We start from the raw sequence: 17817 nt of genomic DNA, 5'->3' as shown, positions 1-17817 counted from the left end.
AGTTTCAACAGGCAGGCTTAAATAAATCTGTGCTCTCAAGACAAGAAATTTTTAATGAAAGAATAGCCCCAAATATACTCCTGTATAGAGCATAAAATTTTTGAAAAGAACAAAAAAAATTTACAAACAAAATGTGCATTTCAACCACCAAATTCACTCACCTCAAATGCACTTATCGCTGATAAAACAACATCAATATTATCATCGCCTAATCTGGTTAAAATAGAGTCTTTTATGAAAGACTCATCAATACTTTCCTAAGTGGCAGAAAAAGAAAGTTAATTTACAAAATCTTACAAGATTTTACAGTACAAAGGATGTATAGTTTTGTGAAAAGAACTCCAAAGAACCTTTCAAAAAGCATGATCTGCTCTAGATGTAACAATTTCTAAAGTAGGATCTTTTTAAGTAGATAATTGTTTATAACCTTTTCCAGTTTTCATTGAAAATAAAAGGTAAAACATATATAATCCAAAGATAATCTTTTTAAATTTGTGTTTATCTTTTCTTACCAACATAATTTAGCATTCATTATTTACTAACATTTTCAATAGCACAGATTTTGTAAGAATATAGACCAAAGAAATAAAATGTCCAACTATAAATTCGAGCTCTCATTTACTAGTTGTCTGAAATAAAATTCTTAATTTTTTATGGGCCTCTCTAGTCTCATCTACAAATTAACAATAGTAACCACCTCAAAGGGTTGTTACAGGATTTAATAACTCTGCACTACCTTAAGTATAAAATTGGTGCTGCAATAAATAAAATAATTAAAAATTAGTGCTACAATAAATAAAATAAATAAAAGTTAATTATTGTTATCAGAATTTGGGGAGGCTAGAGGGATAGGACAGCAGGTAGGCCTTGAACACAGCTAACATTGCTTTGACTCTCAACACCCCACCTGGTCAACTCCAAGTCCTGCTAGAAATGATTTCTGAGCACAGAACTAGGAGTAAGCCCTGAGCAATACAACTCCATTGTTCACAAAACAAAATTATTTACAAAAATAAGAATATAAGCAATAATAATAATAATAATAATAATGATTTAAAAAGGGCTAGAGCTAGTTGGTCCAAGTGCAGTGGTGTTTACAATTAATTGATCACAGCCAGTTACAGATTTCTTTGTTCCTTCTCCACCCCCACTGCTTCACTTGACTAGCCTTAAGAAAAAAAAAGAGGACTAGAGCAACAGTACAGCAAGTAGGGTGCTTGCCTTTAATGCAGCTGGCCAGGTTTAATCCCTGGACATGCTATTCCCCACTCTACTCTCACCCCCGAATGCCAACACGAGTTATTCCTGAGTGTAGAGCAGGAGAAAACACTGAGCATCACCATATGTGGCCCCAAAACAAAACAAAAGAACAAAAAAGACATACAACTGCAAATACTAATATCAAGATGATGTTCCAAAAGTTACTGTTTTGTCCCTGAATGATTATGCTACACTTAAGATCATCAAAATCAAATATCAAAACTAAAAATGTTCTCAAATTATCTATGAGTCTCCTACAATTTAATCAATACATTTCCATTAAGAAAAAAACTAAAGCTAAATTAGTAATATGTAATTCTCCATAGATTCTGATGTTTAACTCAACTTACCTCTACAATTACAAACCAATGATTCTAGGTAGTAGCTCCAATTGCTCTTTCTAAAACTACATTTTCATAAGAGGATTTAACAATACCACAAAAGCAATCTGACACAAACCTTTGATGTTTTCATGATGTTTTTCAGATGGTTAATGGCCAGAAGTCTCACAGGAGCAAGTGGATGATTCAGACTAAGTATCAAGGAGGTATCAGAATCTGCTAAAAACTATAAGAATCATAATTACCAAATGATTTTACTATGAAATCTGAGCAGCATATGACCAGCACTGAGTATCAGAGAAACCACCTCAAACTATGGAGATATAATTGAGATAAAAAATACAAACATTTTGTCTCATAACAGATGAAAAAAAATTGTATTGCTAATGTTTTGATTTTATACATTATACTTTACTATGTAGGTCTAATTTATGATGCAAGTCCATGAAATAATTCTATATTCTTTCTAACTCAAAAGTAAAAAATACCTAAGATAAACCATTATATAAGCCAGGGGTCTCAAACTCGCGGCCCACGGGCCATTTGTGGCCCTCCGTACAATATTTTGTGGCCCGCAGCCAGTCTTCAAATATCGCAGTATTCGCGATTATTCGCTTACTTTTTTTTAAATATTCTTTTTTTTTTTTTTTTTTGGTTTTTGGGCCACACCCAGTAACGCTCAGGGGTTACTCCTGGCTATGTGCTCAGAAGTTGCTCCTGGCTTGGGGGACCATATGGGACACCGGGGGATCGAACCGCGGTCCGTCCAAGGTTAGCGCAGGCAAGGCAGGCACCTTACCTTTAGCGCCACCGCCCGGCCCCATATTTTTTTCTTTATTTAAACATCTTGATTACAAATATGATTGTGATTAGGTTTCAGTCATGTAAAGAATACCCCCCCTTCACCAGTGCAACATTCCCACCACCAATGTCCCAAATCTCTCTCCATCCAACCCCACTCCTACCTGTACTCAAGACAGGCTTTTCAGTTCTCTCATTCATTCACATGATTATGGTAGTTCTCAGTTTTGTGAAATCCCTTATGCGGCCCTGCCTCATCCCGACTTTGCCTCCTGCGGCCCCCAGGTAAATTGAGTTTGAGACCCCTGATATAAGCCCCTAAATAAAAATACAACCAAAAAGTTAGTATTTGGGCCTGAGCAGTGGCGCAAGTGGTAGGACATTTGCCTTGCATATGCTAACCCAGGACGAACTGGGGTTCGATCCCCCAGCATCCCATGCGATCCCCCAAGCCAGGAGCAATTTCTGAGCACATAATCAGGAATAACCCTTGAGTGTCACTGGATGGATGTGCCTCCCCCAAAAAAAGAAATAAAAAAATTAAAAAAAATTAAATTTAGTATTGAAAAGAGAATACAATTTATCAGTAGTATAAAATAGTCAAGTTAGTGACAACTTAGTTCACTTATATAACTTAACCAAGTATAAAAATGTTTCTCAACTTAAAATATGAAATACCATAAAAAGGTCTATGAAAGAGGATAAATTAAGAATCATTTCTTTTTTGGGGGGCTTAGGAAGCTACACTTGGCTGTGGTCAGGAGTTACTCCTGTCTCTGCTCAGAAATTACTCCTAGCAGGCTTGGGGGACCGTAGGGGATGCCAGGGATTGAACCACGGTCGGCCATATGCAAGGCAAATGCCCTACTGCTATGCTATCTATCACTCCGGCCCCCAAACAATCATTTCTATTCATATTTTCTAGGATAATTTCAAGTACAAACTTAGATGTCTAATTTTTAGTATAAAATGATGTAAGGCTGGGGGCCAGAGCAGTAGATAATGGGTACGAAGCTTGCCTTACATTTGGCCAACATGGGTTTGATCACCACCACCCCGTATGTTCCCCCAGAACCATAAGTGACACCTGAGTGCAGAGCCTGGAATAAATTCTGAACACAGTTGGGTGTAACCCCAAAACAAAACAAACTTAAAAAGATCTAAAAAAAATTCATGAAGTTCCAATATGAAATAAAATCCACCATTTCTATTAAATGATTCCAACATTATTTAGTAGGTGAAGCACTACAAAGCATATATTTAAGATTAAAAAGAAAAAAACACTAGAAACAAGTCACTTTTCAATGACTGCTAATAATCACAGTAAAATTTTCTGGAAAAAAAAGTCATTTTTAAATGACTATCTCTTTCTCTAATTATTCAATTAGTAGCACTTCATAAGATAGGAAAAAAAATCTCATTTCTCCAGGAAACTTTGTAATGAAGGGAGGAAATCATCATATTTCCTTCTAGAGTCGTCAAACTAGTACCACACACACACAGACACACACACATACATAGACACACACAGACACACAGACACAGACACACAGACACACAGACACAGACACACACACACACACACACACACACCAAGAAACATGTAAATGCCATTAATTCCTGCCAGGAAAAACTCACCTGATACTTTCCTCCACTTGTAGAAAGAGAAATAAACTGGTGAAAATGCTCCTGCTTTTTGAGATCAGTAATTTCCTTTAGGCGTTCCTCTAAGACAACATCTAAAGTTTTGGGATATCTGGAAATAATTATAAAGTTAATTAATTATTCTCAGTGAAGATATTAAATACACATGTATATAGAGATTTACAAATCACCAATAGTTAAAACTGCAACAAATATAAGGCTGTTCATAAGCTAAATTATTCTTCCATACAACATTTATTTCCTTAATACTTCAAATGTATTAATTCTTATCCTGTTCCTTTCTGAAGGAAAAAAAGACACTTGCTTTACCATGTGATATATACATGTGTTTTGTGAATCTTTGTTTTTGTAAAACAGAAAGAAATCTTTTAAAGAAAGGCATAAACACTAAACTTACTTGCTTTCTAAAAGTCTGATAAGTGGAAGAAACTGCTCATTAAGCAAAGATATTTTTGTAGTATCAATTTCTTCCTGTGAACTGTATGAAATATACTCTTCAAAAAGAAGGCTGAAAAACAAAACAATTATCAGCAGAAGTGTCAGTATTTTTTATATACTTATTTCTAATTGCCATACTTCCATACAATAGAAATTATGCTTATTCTACATATATAAAAACTAGGGAAAGGATAGAAAGTATGTACAGAGGTTAAGGCACTTGTCTTTTGAAGGGGAGGGCACATCCAGGGATACTCAAAAGTTACTACTAGTTCTGAACTGAGAAATCAATCCGGGCAAGCTCAGGGCACCATTTGGAATGCTGGGGATCAAACCTGGATCGGCTAGATGCAAGGCAAACACTCTACCAGCTGTGCTATTGCTTTAGCACTAAGGCACAAAACAGTCACCTTTTGACAATAGGTCAAATCCCAGCACCATGTAAGTTCTCTAGGAGCATAGAGCCATAAACCATCAGGTGTAGCCTACCCTTCCCATAAAACCGAAAACAAGTGCTAAGACAGCCACAACAGCCAATGTTCAGGAGCCCAACAATGAAAATAAAAATACATTGTAGGGCGTGGATGAAGAGATAGCACAGTAGGTAGGGCATTTGTCTTGCACAAGGCCAACCTGGGTTCAATCACTGAAATCCCATATGGTCCCCTGAACCTGCCAGGAGTGATTTCTGAGCATAAAGACAGAAATAACCCTTGATAGCTGCTGGACATGGCCTAAAAACCTGAAAAAACAAACAAAAAAAAAAACAGTAGAAAATTTTGGGTTGATTTCTGGACTGACTCCAGAGCCTTTGCTCTCAATAGGACTTAAACTGTATGTACTCTCATTTATAAATTAATCCTGAGGGGCAAGAATGACATGCCATCATTTAAATGTTCAAAGTTATGAATAACAGCAAAGTCAGATCCAGTTTGACCTTGAAAATTTATTACTCTTCTCATTATAGAAAAGACAGATCAAACCTATGTCTAAGACCAAGAAAGAAAAAAAGGTCCCAAGATCGAGGGACCTAATACAGTGAGTAAAGTGTTTGCCCTGTATGTGGCCGACCTAGATTTGATCCCGGCCATCCCATGTGGTCTTCCAAGCCCTACTAGGAGTGATCCCTGAGAGCAGAAGTAGGAGAAAGCCCTGAGCACTGCTGACTGTGGCCCAAATACCAAAAGAATGAAAAATAAAAGCAACATTTATATTTTTTTCACTACATTAAGTTGTCCTTTACCTAAAGAATAAAAAAGGGAGGTGGTGGTCTGCCAGTTTACCTTAAAAAAAAAAAATTAAGGGGCCGGGCGGTGGCGCTAAAGGTAAGGTGCCTGCCTTGCCTGCACTAGCCTTGGACGGACCGCGGTTCGATCCCCCGGTGTCCCATATGGTCCCCCGAGCCAGGAGCAACTTCTGAGCACATAGCCAGGAGTAACCCCTGAGTGTTACTGGGTGTGGCCCAAAAACCAAAAAAAAAAAAAAAAAAAAAATTAAGATAATATTTGTGTCAACCAAGTCACCTGGCTCTGAACATTATGCTGATACTACATATTAATAATAATGTACTGTTTTCAGGGATTTTGATTCACTTAATTGCTTAATTGAAAATGGTAATCAGCTATGAACTGCAAGAAGCTATTATCCTTAAATTTATATTTAAATGTAAATTTAAGTTAATTAACATTCCATGATCATGTATAAGCACAAGACATGAGAAGTAACTTGATTTTTTTGGTTGTCATAATTTTTAATTAAGTATCAAAGAAATCATATGGACAATTCAAGAAATACATTATGAAAAATAAAAACATTAAGAAAAAACTGCTTGTAAACTCTAAAAAATTATACTGAACCACCAAAATATAAACCAAAATGTTAAAATGGTAGCTTACCTAGCCAATAAATGGTCTAAATTGTTCTTCAGTGATATATTTTTAAGTATGCCTTCTAAATGTGTCCGACAGATTTGGTCATTCATCCCTTCAGTTTCTTCTCCTTAGAATGCAAAAATTTTAATTGAGAAAATTTTCATTTGTGCTTGTATTTATAGGTATCAAAAATATTTCTACATGAATAACATTATATGAAGCTTTGTAACTATTTTCCAAAAAGATTTCTACCTATTGTTTTTATTTTCAAAGTGTATTTTTGTAAAACCCTGAATACATCCTAAATTCTTTGTGTTCTTGACTCATACGAATAAAAAAAGTATCATATTTATGTCATTAGTGACACAGAAATCCAAAAATAGCATTTTTTCTCAGTTGAGGTTACAAGTGTAGAAGTTATAAACTGAACCTAGGTCTCAATAAGTTATCATTAAAAAAAGTTCAACGGGCTTAATGTTCAATCTGACCTCTAGAACTACATGGTCCAATAAATACCAGAAGTAATCTTCAAGCATAGGAGTAACCCCAAGCACCACCAAATGTAGCGAAATCCCCCCACAAAAAAGTTATATTTGAAAAAGGCTAAATGTTCACTTTGGCAGCATGTAAAATAAATTAGAATGATACAGAAGTCAATGTGGCCTCTGTGCCAGGATGACATGCAAACTGATGAGACAACAAATATGTAATTTCTGTGATGATAGAAAAAAATTAAAACTGAAAGCAGATAAACTTTCATCTTCACCCCCTCACTGAACCATGAGGTATTTTTAGCCTTAACTTAAATGTCTGATAGAGATATTAGCGTTGCTCTCATAGGGGTCACATATAGCTCATCACCATAGGGGAAATAAATGAACTTTTATTTATGCTAGTCATGTTACTGAAATGCATATTAAAACCAAGACTTGGTTAAGCACATCTTATTTTCTTATGAACTGGCAAAATTTTAAAATTGCTTTCATTAGTCATGTTTTCTTAGTGCAAGTAGCAATAGGACCAAGTGTTTCTTGTCTTTCTGCCCCCCCAAAAAAGTGAAAATCAGAATGCAGGCCATATCCTCTTCATTAATGTTTGTGATTAAAACATTTGTGTGGGTAGAGGGGGTAGCCTCCCAAGCAGTGCTCAATGGACCTCTAGACTACTCCCAAAATCTTCAGTGCAGCCCTCTTGGTATGGCAGGTCAATGCTCAGGTCCCCCTCCTACAGATTCCCACTACCTATTGTGCTGGTACAAGGCAAGGAAAGGATCTAGAGTGCAGGGATTGCACTCACAGTCTTACAATGTGCTCCAGTTCTTTGAGCTATCTGCCTGGTCCCTAAAATATTTGATCTTCCTGGGGGCCAAAGTGACAGTAATACAACAGGTAGGATGCTTGCCTTACATAAGGCTGATCTGGGTTTAATCCCTGACAGCCCCCTAAGTACTGCCAGGAGTAATTCCTGAGTAAAGAGCCAGCAATAAACACATCTGGATGCAGCCCCCTGCCCCCCCCCCAAAAAAAAAAACAAAGAAAAATTTCAAAAACAAAGTGTTTTTTTCTATATAAGATTTTCTTATTCTTTTTTTCCCCTCCAATGAAGCAAGAAAAAAAATCTAGGTGTTTTATTGTAAATGAAATTAAAATTCTCTAAGTATCGACATGCAAAAGAAGGTAGGTTCTAATCACCAATGTATTTTAATAATTTTGAAAGAATTCTAGTACAGAGAACATAGTACTTATTTTGCATTTGTCTAACCCAATTCAATCCCCAACACCCCCTGTGGTTCCCAGAGGCATACCAGGAATGATACCTAAGAAGAGCAGGAGCCTGCCCTGAGCACAGCCAGGTGATGCATAAACCACTCCTCCCACAAAAAAAAAAAAAAAGAAAGAAGAAAGAAAAACAGACATATTATCCCAAAACATATAGCAAGAAAAAAAAAATGCTAAGACAAAAAAAATTTAAAACATCTCAGAAAAATTTGATTCTTAGAGATTTAAATCTTAATAATATTTTGGACACAAAACATTTGATCATGTACCTGTAATATCATTGATGATGCCAACAACAAGGTGGGGAAGCATGTAACGCAGAAGAGGACTAATGTCGTAGGTTTCAGAAATCCCATGAAGTATGTTGATAAGGTCAGGAACATTACACAAGTAAGGAAATGGCCTTGGAAGAAACAAGTACACAGGGCTTTGAACTTTACCAGAAGTCTGATGAGTAATAATAGCTAACATTTCTCAATCTACTTGTACGTACTTTTTCCCAAGGCTCTCTGGCTTCTGTCTCTGCAGGAGTACTATCAAGCAACCTAATCCATCCTTGACCAAAGAAGGGGTTTTGGTCAATGTTTTGATGGTCTGTGTAGCCAATGAGTGAACGAAGGTTTCTTCCATGGTCACTTTGACTGAGATCTGACAGATTATCATGTACGTTGCAGCTCTATAATCTGGTAAAGATGATTTCAATCCCTGAAAGTTTCATTTACAAAAAAAGAAAAAAGATGAACCAATATGTTTTGAAAATGCAGCTTGATGGTCACAAATTAGGAATTTCATAAATGAGTGAGAAATATACTCTAAGGCATGTAAGTATAAATCCTACCTCAGAAATAAAAAACTAAGATGTGGACCATATTTCTGAAAGAACAGAGATAAAAGAAGACTCTTGGCTGAGAGAAGGGAGCTCAGAAGGTCTCCCAACTCAAACATTCACTACACATCCTAGCAGGAAGCAAAAGCCTCTTCCTCAGAGAAAACACACACCTACACAAGGCAGACTACAGTCAAACAAAGCAGCATCTTGATTAAAGACAGAAATTTTGGGCACAGCCGACAAGTGAAAGTAGCACTTCTGTGAGAAATATAGAAAAATGGCAGACAAAAAGGCACTTAACAAAAACACTGCAAAGTCAAGAGAGTAAGAGAAAAATGAGAGAGAGAGAGAGAGAGAGAGAGAGAGAGAGAGAGAGAGAGAGAGAGAGAACGCACCCTGATCCTAAAGAGATTTTTTATCTAATTCTCTTTCCAATAAGGTAATAGGACTACTAAGAAAGCAAATCTTGCTAATGAGAGAGATCATCAGGGCTTAACAGACATTATAACTTTTTCTTTTTGTGTGTGTGTGTGTGGGAGGGTTCACACTTATCTGTGCTCAGGGATTACTGCACTCGGGTTACACTCAGAAATCACTCCTGGCAGACTTGGGGGACAATATGGGATACCAGGGATTGAACCCGGGTTGACTGTGTGCAAGGCAATTGCCCTACCCGCAATGCTATTGTTCCAGTTCCAATATAACTCTATTCTTACGATCACTAAGAAAAATCCCAGTCTAGTAATATTTTGTTTTGTGTGGGGGCTACACCAGGTGGTGCTCAAGGGTTACTCTGGCTCTATGCTCAGATATAGTACTGGCAGGCTTGAGGGACCACCTGGGATACCAAGGATCAAATCTGGGTCAGCCGCATGCAAGGCTACTGCCCTATCCACTGTGCTATCTTTCCAGCCCTCTCTATTAAAAAATTAGTAATATTTAATTTCTATTAAAAATAGTAATATATATATATATTTTTTGGTTTTTGGGTCACACCCGGCAGTGCTCAGGGGTTATTCCTGGCTCTACGCTCAAAAATCGCTCCTGGCAGGTTCAGGGGACCATATGGGATGCTGGGATTAGAACCACCGACCTTCTGCATGCAAGGCAAACGCCTTACCTCCATGTTATCTCTCCGACCCCCAAAATAGTAATATTTCTAAGCCAAAATAAATCCTGTTTACTTCCTAAATAGTATATCTTGTCAACCATCTGAAATAAACTGTCAATTTAAAAAGCACTGATGTCTAAATAAAGAAAAACTCCTTAAAAGTAAATATTTTATCCATGAACAAGACCAACCTTTTGGATATATGGTAAGAGCTTGGCAACAATGGTGTCTGAAACATCCTCAGCAGTCACTAGAGCAGAAACGATGGTAGAAGCATAGAAGGTTAAGAGCACCCTCAACTGAGCAGACCCCCCAGGACATTCAGCAAACACCTGGAACCAAAAACAGAAAAATCAGTTCAGAGAGTGGGAGATCAGTTAGATAAAAGTAAAAACAACAATTATAGATCTCAACTACTTTAGGCATCCATTCTAATTTTTGCCACTAACATTAAACACACAAACTTAATGACTCAAAATATGCCAAGAATAAATAATACTCCTGGTTTGTATCACTGTTAAGTCACCATAAACAGAATTTGCAAGAAGAGCTCAAAGTTAATATTTGTAGAAGAATACTTTTGATAATTAAAGTATGATCAGATGCTCCAAAACTTAGATCTTTTTACAAAAAGATCTTTCATTTACAAAATGTAGATCTTTTAATAAAAAGAATTTTTTATAGTACCACTATCAAGAAAAAAACCTTAGTATATTTTCTTGAGCAAAAAAATTTAATGGAATTATATACTCACAAAATAATCATCTTACCTTCACAGATTTTGTCACCAAACTACATATAAAATCCATGAATCCAAGATCTTTGTAGCAGTGGGTAATTAAAGTTCCTTTAGCTAAGGGCACTCTGGATTGCTATTACAAAAAGAAACAACTATTATTAAGGATGACCGTTATTTTAAAAATACCTACCATATTATACTGCTGCAGTTCATAAATTATTTTTTTGTTTTTGTTTTTGTTTTGGTTTTGGTTTTTGGGCCACACCCGGCGTTGCTCAGGCGTGACTCCTGGCTGTCTGCTCAGAAATAGCTCCTGGCAGGCCCGGGGGACCATATGGGACACCAGGATTTGAACCAACCACCTTTGGTCCGGGATCCGCTGCTTGCAAAGCAAACGTCACTGTGCTATCTCTCTGGGCCCAGTTCATAAATTCTAATATTATCTTATAATTGGCATAGAGAAAAATTTTCCACATAAAATTGTGCAAATCTTAAGAGGCTTTGAACAGCATGCAGGTATTTAATGAATAATACTTATCTTTGGTTGCTTTCTAGTTATTTACCTCAATCTGGATTTCTCTAATTTGAGTAGCTTTACTAACTAAATTAACTAAAAACGGTTGTTCCTACTTTACAAATAATGCCAGTAGTAATTCAACCCATCAACTTCTGATATAACCCCCATTGATCACTGATAATAACTTGTATTAATAAATATTGACTAAATTAAAGAAAAAAATTTTTAAGTAATCTCTAATAGATTAGACAAGTTTGGACAAATCAAACAAATATATCTAAAGAGAAGGGACTGAGAAAGATATAACAAGAGCAGTTATGAAGTTTTATCAAAGGTAGGCTTCTCCTTTAAACATTCTTGGGTTCAAGTGCTTTGTTCTTAAATTTTCTTTCCATGGCCATATCCAGCAGTGCTCAGGTCTTACCCTGACTCTGCCCTCAGGGATCATTTCTGGTGGGGTTTGGGGAATCAGATGGAGCACCAATGGGAGGTCAGAGACTGCAAAGAAGCATCCTGCCTGATGTACTATCTCTCCAGACCCTTAACTACTCTAATAAAAAATTTCTACAGCTTTAATTTTTCACTACTTCTGATCACTGACATCATTATTACCACCCATAAAATTAACTTTCCATAGTAATATCATCTGGTAGCCTATTTTTATCTCCATTTATATTCCTAGACTGAATCAAGTTTGATGTTCAGTAAAATTTCTATTACAAAAATTCATCTCCTTTCTCTACTATATGTAACAAAGTAATAATGGCAAGTCAACTGATTTATTATAACATCAAACTATCTGATCTTAGACCTTTTCTATAAGGCAACAGATACCCTTTTATTCAACAGTAAATTCTTAACACCTTTATTTCTATAGTTTATCAATTTTATTTTTCCTGTAATTTTAGGCCTTTTTTTTTTTAATGATTTACAATTTCTTTAGGTCCAAAATGTAAAATACAGAGAGCAGATATTATAGTGGAACACGTTAGCCTTAAAACTAGATAGTCAGATTTAAAATCCTTTAAAATTAGGTATATCATATCAACACTGACAAGTTAACTTACTTCTCTGAGTTTGTCCTCATCCTTATAAAGGATAATAATATATATTATTATATATATTATATATATATATATATATTATAATATATAATCCTTATAAAGATAATAAGCAAATTGCCTAGCTTGCTAGGCACTAAATCAAAGTAGTTCTTATTCATAAAAGATTCAGCTAAAAGTTAAGAAATAAAAGTGATCTGAATAGCAATGAAAATTTTACTATTTCCTAATTATATCCCTTAAACCAAACTTGTAATGATTACGGGCATGGGTCTTTCAACATCATACCTTAACTGGAAACAACCAGAACCATTTGTGCTTTGGATTATTAATTTTTAGAAGCTGTATAACCCGCACAAATATTCTTGTCTCATGGTATGGAAGAACACAACCAATGAGGCTATCTTGATTATAAAGATGGATATGGAACCTGAAAAAAAAAAAAAAAAGACAAATAACTTAAGTTGATACAAAACTTATAAACACATATTCCCTTATATATCCAACTGAAGATCAATTCAATGAGCTAAACTACTTATAATGAATAGGAATGAAATACTAATAAATATCAGTAAGAACTAAATACTAGAACCATAAAAATAGCCCAAAGGACTAAATGTATGTTTTGCATGCTGAAGATCTAGGATTAATAGCCCAAAGGACTAAATGTATGTTTTGCATGCTGAAGATCTAGGATTAATCCCTGACATCATGTATGTAGTTTCCTAAGCATAAAGCTACTAAGCACTTCTTGGGGGAGCCCAAAACACAAAAATTAAGAAAAATAAATCAATAAACAAAATACCACCAGGCCTGAAGAGATTGTACAGAGGGTAGGGTCCTAGCCATGCATCCACAAACCTGGGTTTGATCCCTGGCCTGGACCCCTGAGCCCTGTGCAAGGAGTGATCAATGTCTGCACAGCTAGAGGAACCCTGAAGTACTGATACATAAAGAAAAATAAATGTTTAATTTATATGTTGTCAATCTGATGCAAGTAAGTGAAAACAGAATAAAGTTACTAAGAAAATCTCTAAAACAATGGAAGATCAACCTCAGAAACAAACTTTTATGTCTGACAACAAATAATAAACTATGTAACTTCAAGCAAGTTAACTCCCCTACACCTAGTTTTCTCAATTATACAATTTCTCTCAGTAGGAATACTGTGAGTACTGAGATGCCTGCCACAAAGTGATTATATGGAGCTTGGAATGTAAGTGTTCGTGTGTTAGTTATTGCTGTTTTTAAATTATAGTATCTTAGAGGATAATACTATTAAAACTATTAAAACTAATACTAGTAAAACTACTGTTTTTATTTTTTTATTAATTTTTATTTTTAATTATGAGAACAAAGATGCAAAGACAGAGGACAAGGTAAAGTTACAGTGGAAGGACAATCACTCATAAACAGAATTCTCAGTAGTCCCATTGCTGATATCTTAACTTTGAACTTTCTTTTTTTTCTTTTTTTTTTTTTTTTTTGTGGTTTTTGGGTCACACCCGGCAGTGCTCAGGGGTTATTCCTGGCTCCAGGCTCAGAAATTGCTCCTGGCAGGCACAGAGGACCATATGGGACGCCGGGATTCGAACCGATGACCTCCTGCATGAAAGGCAAACACCTTACCTCCATGCTATCTCTCCGGCCCCAACTTTGAACTTTCAGTCAAAGAACATTAAGAGAAATAAAACAGAGCCCATGTCCCCCAAGTCCCCAGATTGTAGTACATAATATTTCTTAGCAGCACACAAAGCAATCTAAAGACATAAAACTTATGGAACTCCTTAAACATTGAAGGCAAAGTACTAATGCACATGCATATTAGTTTAAGTGAACGTCAAAAGTTTAAGTGGATTGTTTTTCTTAAGGATTAGAGTCAAAGGAGCACAATAAAAACGGTGTTAGAGTGGCAATTATTGTTTGCATAGGCCCACCAAATATGAGGGACATAGAAAGAAAAAGCCTTGGCCTAAATACAAGGAGACCCTACCCCTTAAGTTTCCTAGCATAAGACCAACTCTAGGCTCCAGGCAAACTAGTTTGTCCAGTCCAGGTCATTGTCTGTAGTGCCAATACACTTATTTTTCACACAGTCTCTGTTGTTGGTATCATGTTTCTGTATTAAAGATCCTGGAATCTGCATATCCTATATTGCAGTCAGGATGGTGCAGAGCATCCTCTACTGTTTTTATTATTTTGGCAAGAAAGAAGCTTAATTATATACTCTGACCCAAATACACAGTAACAATTTATAATGGCAAAAAGACCCAAGTATCTCAAGAAGTACTTAGGTTAGATTAGGGCTTTGCATCTCAACTCTTACCACTAGCAAATCCTTTTCATTACCTGAGAAATTCAAAATGGCCAAACGCTGTCAGACACCTCAGAATAAATTTGGGGGCATGGTGCATGTAGAAACCTCTTACTGTCAAATATTTTATGACCTCCACATTCAGTTACTGACCTCCTATGCTAATAATTTCAGAAGCTAGGGGTTAGACCATTTACTAAGCATCAAATAAATCAATAAATAAACTTTTCACTAACCACAAAACTAAGCTTCAGAGATGAACATGCTTGTCTAATTTAAGAGACAACATATTAATCTCTCTCTCTCTCTCTTTTTTTTTTTTGGCCATACCTGGCGGTGCTCAGGGGTTACTCCTGGCTCTGTGCTTAAAATTCACTCCTGGCAGGCTTGGGGGACCATATGGGATGCCAGGATTGAAACCAGATCCGTCTTGGGTCAGCCACGTACAAGGCAAATGCCCTACCACTGTGCTATCTCTCAGACCTCTTAATCTCCTAACAGACCTAAGTTTTCACTTTCAAATTGATATGTTCTCATTTATTAATATTTTTATAAGATAAAAGTTCTTAGCTCATAATTATTTATGTAACTCCATTTGTTACCTGTGAATCAACCACTCCAGACATTTCTGTGCTGGCTTCAGCAGAAAGTAAGGGGATAAGTGAATGAGGAATAATGAAATGTTTTCATCTAGCTGCTTATTTACTGCTTTGGTCTGAACGCTGCGCTCCAAGGTTTTTGACAGCTGACTGAACAACGATGCTTCAAACTGCTCAAAGGAAGGATCAATTCCAAGCAGCTCTTCCAAGCCAGTGCATCCTAGAAAAAGGTCATTTCATTGAAAAATTTTTAGTAAGAAAATTCATCTCATCCTTCTTAGGTGACCCTAAAAATCTCAGTTATTTTAGCATACTCCAAACACCAAACAGTTTTCTAGAGAATACATCTAGAGCTTTTTTTTTTTTTTTAACATCCTCTACAAAATCCAGCCTAGTTCTCTCTGCAAAAAAGTCACCCCAGTCACAGCCTCCAGCCTCTTCTAGTGATTCTCTACTACATTTTAGCAGATCCCCTCACTTTCACTCTGGAATTAAATTAACGTATGTAAATCACCATGACAGATAGACCTTCTGAGTAGCTACCACACAGTTCATCTTTCACTTATCAACATAAATCAACGACTTAGTTCAGGGTAAGGAAGGAAGAGGGCACGTCTGAAAACAGGGAAACAGAACATCCAGAGGAAGAGAGGCTGCAAAAAGGAGCAAGGAGAGCTTACCAATGGCAAAGGCTGTATCCCTGTCGATGGTGGCCGCTTCTTTGGGATCGAACAACAAAGAGACCACTTCATCTCTGGATAAAAGACTGGGATCCGTCTGAGGGAGAGCGAGCCGCTGGAGCTGCTGGGCTAAGGACGTCATACTTCACCCCAGAAGATTTCTGAAAACACAGTCTAAAGCAACAATCACTGTGAGTCGCCTGGGGAAACCAGAGGTGCCTGGACCAAAAGGGTCAAGGCCCTATGTACATGCAATTTTCCTGCCCAATGCATGCTATGAGGAAACCAGAGGTGCTTGGACCAAAAGGGTCAAGGCCCTGTGTACATGCAACTTTTCTGCCCAATGCATGCTAAACAGAACACAGAATGGCAGCTCCGGGCCAAGGAGGTTCCATCAGTCCAGGGAGGTTGCAACCCCACGACAGGGGTGGGCCAAAGCCCGGACTCCACTGAAGCTGTCAAACTCCCGCACAACTTCGCATCCCGTAATAGTCGCATCCCGACCCCTAACTCCTACTCACCAGAACGAACCAAGCTCGACTTCGGAGCCACTTAGAAGGCAGTAACTCTTTCACGGCAGAATCCACATGGTACCCAGGCAGCCGGTCCACTTCCGGAAATCTGGAGCATGCCTTAGACAAACTTCCGGTTTCAGGCCAGCCGACTACGGCGAGCGAAGAGGTGCAAACTTATCGGAAACGCGACCCAAAGTTTCCGCCTCCTATCAGCAAAGGTCCGCCCCATGCCTCGGTACCCGCCCACCCGGCTTGTACCTCGCTAGGGCCTTCTTACTCTTGGTCCTAGAACCTACGCGATCCATTATGTCTGACATTCTTCGTGGGCTGTTCCTCGAATTTTAAGGATCTGTAGCTAGAATTGTTCATTTAACCCAAGTTTATCCAGCTTTGCTATGGATCAGCATCATTTAACCCAAGTTTATCCAGCTTTGCTATGGATCAGCATCGCATAAGACTGGTGTAAAATAAAAAGGAAGAGAAAAAGAAGGAAGGAAGGAAGGAAGGAAGGAAGGAAGGAAGGAAGGAAGGAAGGAAGGAAGGAAGGAAGGAGGGAGGGAGGGAGGGAGGGAGGGAGGGAGGGAGGGAGGGAGGGAGGGAGGGAGGAGGAAGGAAGGAAGGAAGGAAGGAAGGAAGGAAGGAAGGAAGGAAGGAAGGGAGGAAGGAAGGAAGGAAGAAGGGAGGGAGGAAGGAAGGAAGGAAGGAAGGAAGAAGGAAGGAAGGAAGGGAGGGAAAGAGAAGAAAGAAAGAAAGAAAGAAAGAAAGAAAGAAAGAAAGAAAGAAAGAGAGAGAGAGAGAAAGAAAGAAGAAAGAAAGAAAGAAAGAAAGAAAGAAAGAAAGAAAGAAAGAAAGAAAGAAAGAAAGAAAGAAAGAAAGAAAGAAAGAAAGAAAGAAGAAAGAAAGAAAGAAAGAAAGAAAGAAAGAAAGAAAGAAAGAAAGAAAGAAAGAAAGAAAGAAAGAAAGAAAGAAAGAAAGAAAGAAAGAAAGAAAGAAGAAAAAGAAAAAGAAAAAGAAGAAACTGCTGTGAAGTCACTTTTGCTTCTTGGACTGCAATCTCTGCCTCGTGCTTGTCATCTTTGTGGCCTCCATCAAATTATTTCGTATCTCTGGGTTTGTCACTCTGTAAAGTGGGAGCAGGCAGGGAATTTCATAAAACCCAATCACAGTAAGAGCCACATTGTAAATACTCACCTCCTTGGCATTGGATCTACTTGTCACAGTTCCTTGGAGGGCATATACTGATTTTTTTCTATTTTATTTTATTAATTTATTTATTTACTTATTTATTTATTTTTGGT

General features: G+C 37.2%; 1 protein-coding gene across 1 annotated transcript in view; it reads right to left on the bottom strand.

The window, feature by feature from the left end:
* The window catches only part of HEATR1 (HEAT repeat containing 1), a 59155-nt gene extending 42995 nt beyond the window's left edge, over nt 1–16160 (bottom strand). Inside the window, exons 1-12 of the mRNA XM_049789036.1 lie at nt 16005–16160; nt 15328–15544; nt 12700–12841; nt 10865–10966; nt 10286–10426; nt 8648–8859; nt 8424–8557; nt 6401–6503; nt 4465–4575; nt 4041–4158; nt 1720–1827; nt 162–257 (exon numbers count right to left, since the gene is read on the bottom strand). Coding sequence (XP_049644993.1) covers nt 162–257; nt 1720–1827; nt 4041–4158; nt 4465–4575; nt 6401–6503; nt 8424–8557; nt 8648–8859; nt 10286–10426; nt 10865–10966; nt 12700–12841; nt 15328–15544; nt 16005–16146 — 1626 coding nt within the window. The 5' untranslated portion in view covers nt 16147–16160. The remainder of the gene's footprint in view (nt 1–161; nt 258–1719; nt 1828–4040; nt 4159–4464; nt 4576–6400; nt 6504–8423; nt 8558–8647; nt 8860–10285; nt 10427–10864; nt 10967–12699; nt 12842–15327; nt 15545–16004) is intronic.
* Nucleotides 16161–17817: the final 1657 nt, after the last annotated feature.

The sequence above is a fragment of the Suncus etruscus genome, chromosome 15 (assembly GCF_024139225.1).
Source record: "Suncus etruscus isolate mSunEtr1 chromosome 15, mSunEtr1.pri.cur, whole genome shotgun sequence".
NCBI classification, from domain to species: domain Eukaryota; kingdom Metazoa; phylum Chordata; class Mammalia; order Eulipotyphla; family Soricidae; genus Suncus; species Suncus etruscus.
Note: the sequence above shows the minus strand (reverse complement) of the source record. Positions and strands in the feature narration are given on the sequence as shown.